General features: G+C 37.7%; 1 protein-coding gene across 1 annotated transcript; it reads left to right on the top strand.

Moving 5' to 3' along the window:
* The first annotated feature begins 4,550 nt into the window (after positions 1-4,550).
* Positions 4,551-5,171, top strand: LOC145662207 (uncharacterized). The gene is made up of 2 exons (XM_081727541.1): positions 4,551-4,858; positions 4,958-5,171. Exons 1-2 carry the CDS (start codon positions 4,697-4,699, stop codon positions 5,117-5,119), a joined length of 324 nt encoding a protein of 107 aa, XP_081583667.1. The 5' UTR covers positions 4,551-4,696; the 3' UTR covers positions 5,120-5,171.
* The last annotated feature ends 587 nt before the right edge of the window (positions 5,172-5,758 follow it).

Below are 5,758 nucleotides of genomic sequence, written 5' to 3'. Positions count from 1 at the left end.
ACGCGTGAGAATATTAAATTACAGAAAAGGCTTGACATGCCCCGACGTGGAAAAGCAAACCCACCGAGGCTTGAACCAGGACCTTCCACGTCCGAACCATGTACGCTAACCGCTTAGTCACAATAATAAAAAAAAATACGCTATACAGATTTTGTTTCGACAATTACGTATGTGTTACGTTAATGCTTGATGAAGCTCTTCAACTTGCAAACGCATCATTTAAAGGTCGTTGTGAGTGGGGGAAAAAAATGCTTACGCGTACTTTATCACATCTCAGTACTGATGAAACATTTATTCATTCATTCTTTTTATCACTATAGAATGGTAGGTCAGTTACATGCTGATGTAATGGTCTCGAGTTTGACAGCAATAAAACACTCATTTCAGTAACATAATTATTTAAAAAAAAAACTTTGATTTCTAGTACATGTGCTTTCATAATGAGATTCTGAACGTCACCGCCAGGGAATCAAACTCAGGACCTTTACATGAATTGCTTAGTTAAGAATTTATCATGAATGTTATGATTTCCTGTTTATCAGGTGATTAAGATTTTTCTTTCTTCTTTTCTTTTGTAGTAAATTCACGCTGCATAATTCCTTTTTTCCCCACATTACATATTTGTTTTACCGTACCTGTTTGTTTGTTATCTCCTTTTATTAACCATGGCCGAATCGGGTTTTACTGTTCGCAATGAAATCACTCGTCATTATAGACGATTTAACATTGAGGGCAGAATGCTCGAAATTCAATTCAACGCACCGCCCGTAGGAACCGATATCATACAGTATGTACATAATAGTTTCCAAGCAATGCTGGACCATTTGTTAGCCAATGTCGACGATGAGGCGATGGTTGGTTTATCAGTAATATCACCACGCAACACGAATAAACCGTTTTGGGTGAGTTTTCGCCAAGCACGAAACTTGACACTGGAAACGATGTGGGCCTCATTCGAAAGAGTGTTACAAAGTAACAATGCATTTCTCCTGCACGAACCATTCACCGTGCATTTTCATCGTGTGGATATTCCACGTGGCTATGGCGGTTTGCGGCAAGGAGTACTTCAAAACGAAGAATTATTACGTTGCAAGCGAGGGATTGTACGTGTAAGAAATCAAGATTCAAGGTGCTTGGCGTACGCCCTTGTTATTGCTATTGGCCTGAAAAAATACAAGAATGTAGATGTGAAACGACATAAGCAGTATAAAAATCAATCGAAATGTATTGTGGACGATGAAGTTGATGCGTTATGTTCAAATGCAGGAGTGAATTTGGATCATGGTGCCAGTGTAAATGAAATTCGACAATTCCAGGCATACCTCAAAGAATATAAAATTACAGTGTATACTAGTTTCACAGGCCGTGACATCATGTACGAGGGGCCCAACGATGAAAATCGCACTCCCATAAATTTGATTTGTTTGGCTGGCCATTTTGACATCATCCAATCCTTAACTGCTTGTTTTGCAACCAAGTTCTACTGTGAAGCGTGCCATAAAAAGTATAGTAAACGCAATGAACATGTAAAACATTGTCCTGTAACGTGCTCCAAATGTCTACAGAGACCTCTATGCGACAAGAACCAAACGCCAATATTGTGCAACGACTGCAATCGGCAATTTTATGGCGAAGAATGTTTTAATAATCATCGTAATATTGTATATCATCAAGGGGAACCTGTATGCAAAATGGTGAAGCAATGTACTAGATGCTACAGAGTATATTCCTTTGTGCATACAGGACAACGCCTTCATGATTGCAATGAGATCTTTTGCAATGTTTGTAAGAAGATTGTTCCAGGATCCCATCAATGTTATATGCTTCCCGATCGCCAATGCTTGAAACCTGGTGTTCCTTCACTCATGCACGCAAAGAAAGCCTTGTTGATATTCTATGATATAGAATCTATGCAGGACACGAATATTGGCGATAATACGTATGTACACATTCCAAATTTATTGGTTGCACAACAAGTATGTTATGCATGTGTTGAAAACGATAATATCCAGCAGTCTTGCAGTACGTGTGGTCAGCGCCAGCATATTTTCCAAGGAGAGGATCCAGTTTATGATTTTCTCCAGTACTTGCGGGAACGTCGTCCCAATATAAATAGGATTTTCTGCCTCGCGCACAACGCTAAGGGCTACGATGGACATTTCATCCTAAAGGCTATGGTAGAACAATGCCAATGGAGACCTGACGTCATATTAAATGGGACCAAGATACTGAGTTTAACCTTGAATAATCTGACGTTCATTGACTCGTTGAACTTCCTACCTATGGCATTAAGTAAATTGTCAAAAGCGTTCAATTTACCCGCAACCAAAGGCTACTTCCCGCATTTCTTCAACACCAAGGAGAATCAATCGTATATTGGACCACTTCCAGAAACGAAGTATTATGGTGCAGATGAAATGGCCGTCGAAGACAGAAACAAGTTCATGCAGTGGTACAACGATCATCGTAATGACACGTTTGATTTCCAGAAGGAAATTCTCAAGTATTGTATTCAAGATGTCAATGTACTGCGACAAGCATGCGTTTCGTTTATGACGTCATTTGAAACAGAAACCAAAGTGAATCCCTTCTTGGAGACGATCACGATTGCCAGTGCTTCTAATTTAGTATTCCGCCGGAATTTCCTCAAACCCAACACCATTGGAATTCTACCGGCACATGGATATCGATGGAGAAGTACCCAATCGATCGCTGCAATGCAATGGCTGGCCTACATTGAAAAAAGCGAAGAAAAACAAATCTTACATGCGGCCCGACAAAAAGAAGTGTTTATTGCGGGATTCCATGTTGATGGGTACTACCAAGATCCTGAGACGTTAGAGGAGCACGTCTACGAGCATGCTGGCTGCTTTTATCACGGGTGTAAAGTATGTTTTACTACAGGCCGTAATCAGCCCATCTACAGCAATCCAGAAGACACCATGGAATTCCGTTATGAACGAACGCAACGCAAAAATGCAAGACTGCGTGAATTGGGGTATATTGTACATGAAATGTGGGAGTGCGAATTTAATCAGTTCTTAAAACAAAATCCTGCAATGGCGACGTATCTGAAGAATCACCCGTACATGAACCGCAGACCATTAAATCCAAGAGATAGCTTTTTTGGAGGAAGGACCAATTGCGTGAAATTGTACCACCAAGTCAACGAAAAAGCGGGGGAAGTAATAAAATATTTCGATATTGTCTCGCTTTATCCTTACATCAATAAGTGTGCTAAATACCCTGTAGGCCATCCACGAATTTATCTACAGGGTGATGAAAACATACCACCAATAAATAAAGTCAATGGTCTAATCAAAATGACGATATTACCAAGTCGCCATCTTTATCATGGTCTCCTGCCTTACCGATGTAACAAGAAACTACTCTTTCCACTGTGTGCTGCGTGTGCCGAAGAAATGAACCCAGACCCTACAGCAACGTGTACACACAACGATCAGGAGCGATGCCTCACTGGAACATGGGTATCATATGAAATCCAGAAAGCAGTAGAATTAGGATATCAACCAGTGGAAATTTTTGAAATTTGGGATTATGACATTGAACAATATGATCCCATCACGAAAACAGGTGGCTTGTTCACGGAATATATCAATACGTTTTTGAAATCAAAAATGGAAGCGTCTGGCTGGCCTAGTTCCTGTGTGACCGAAGAAGACAAATCAAAATTCATACAAACCGTCCTGGAGCGTGAAGGTATTGCATTGGATCCGTCCAAAATTGAAAATAATCCTGCACGAAGAAGTTTATCTAAGCTTTGTGTTAACTCATTATGGGGAAAGCTTTGCCAAAGATCAAACTTTAGCCAGACCACAATTATTGACCGGCCGGAAGAATTTTATGAAAAACTCACTTCCCCCGACATTAAACTCCATCAAATTGTACCCATCAATGATACGATGTTGTATGCGTTCTGGGAGTACAATGAACATGTGCCTGTTCAAAACCGAAACACCAATGTCGTGTTAGGTGCATTTACAACATGTCAGGCACGTCTGGAACTGTACAAGTACCTGGAAATGTTGCAGGAACGTGTTTTATATTTCGACACGGATTCTGTAATATTTACGGAGAAGCCCGGGGAGCCAACCATTGAACCTTCTACGTACTTGGGATGCTTATCGAATGAGATGGAGTCTTACGGACCACGAGCGTACATCAAGACATTTGTCAGTGGAGGACCAAAAAATTACAGCCTAGAAATATACAATCCGGATACCAACGTCACCAGCTACATATGCAAAATTAGAGGATTTACATTAAATTACAATGCAGGACAACAATTAAATTTCAATACGCTAAAAGAAATGATTACAAATCAATGCCGTGGACAAGTCACCATCACTATCCCCCATAAGATACGCAGGACCAAAGACCATACCATCGTCACACGCAAAGAAGAAAAAATGTACAGTATCCAGTACACAAAACGTCGATTTAAAGAATTCAATTCTTATGATACGGTGCCGTACGGGTACGTTAAAAAACAGAAGATGGAACTGGAAAAAGAAGATGAAGAAGAAAAAACTGTAAATACCCAATAAGGCCGCCATTTCTTTTTTCCTTTTCCTTTTCTTCTTTCCCTTCCTTAACCACAAAGCAGCAACACCAAGAAGAAAATGAAGTACCCACAAGAGTTCATAAATCATCAACATCACCATCAGTGGAAGAAATGCAGTCATCTCGTATCCAAGGAGGAACCTTGACCATAAAGCTGCAACACCAAGAAAAATGCAGTACCCAGAAAAAGTTCGTAAACATCCATCAGTGGATGAAATGGTGTTATCTCGTACCCGAGGAGGAAGATGAGCCTAAACAGATCCATCATTTACGAGTAAGTTTTATTTCTCTCTTATCAATATTGACTCATTTTTATTGTTTCAGAAAAAAGAAATTCTTAAAGTAATCCGTCGTTTCTTCTTTTTCTTTACAGGATACGTCTACAACATTCGAAGATGATGACACGTCCAACATATTCATTAAACTAGATCCTGTATTTATTATGTTAATAAACTTGTATGAGAAGAGCACATACCTTTCGTTAAAATACAACAAGTTGAAAAAAAATATGTTTTATTATTTCTTGAAACCCTGAACACTTGTTTTCAAATAAATGGTAATCTTGAAAATTTAAGGTGGAAAATATATCCAAGATTTGGTTTACATGATTTTGTTCGAAAAAATAATTAGAATTTTTTAGTGTCCAAAATTTGGTTTTTAATTTAGTTCGAAAAAAATTTGGATTTGAAAACTTTCAAATGTGGTTTACAACTTTAGTACGAAACTTGTTTTTAAAAATTGGTTCGAAATTTTTTGTTTAAACTTTTAGTTCGAAAAATTTTGATTTGAAAATTTAGTTCGAAAGTTTTTAGTTTAAAATATTTTTCGAAAAATTTTTAATTTTTTTAGTTCGAATTTTTTTTGGGTTCGAAAATTTTTTAAATTCCTTTTAGTTCGAAAATTTTTTGATTTGAAAATTTAGTTCGAAAGTTTTTAGTTTAAATTTTTTAGTTCGAATTTTTTTGAAATTTTTGTTTCAAAATTTTTAGTTCGAAATTTTTTTTGTTTGAAAATTTTTGTTTAAAATTTTTTAGTTACAAATTTTTTTAGTTCGAAAAATTTTTAGTTTAAAATTTCTTGCACTCTGCGGAACCGTTTCAAAAAGAATCGGAGCAGTTTAGGTAAAAAAAATCTGGCAACACTGTTTCCATTAATGAAGCGCTTACTGAGCAAT

Source organism: Thermobia domestica, chromosome 10, assembly GCF_964235325.1.
Source record: "Thermobia domestica chromosome 10, izTheDome1.hap1.1, whole genome shotgun sequence".
Classification (NCBI taxonomy): Eukaryota; Metazoa; Arthropoda; class Insecta; order Zygentoma; family Lepismatidae; genus Thermobia; species Thermobia domestica.
This window is presented reverse-complemented; position numbering and strand designations above follow the sequence as displayed.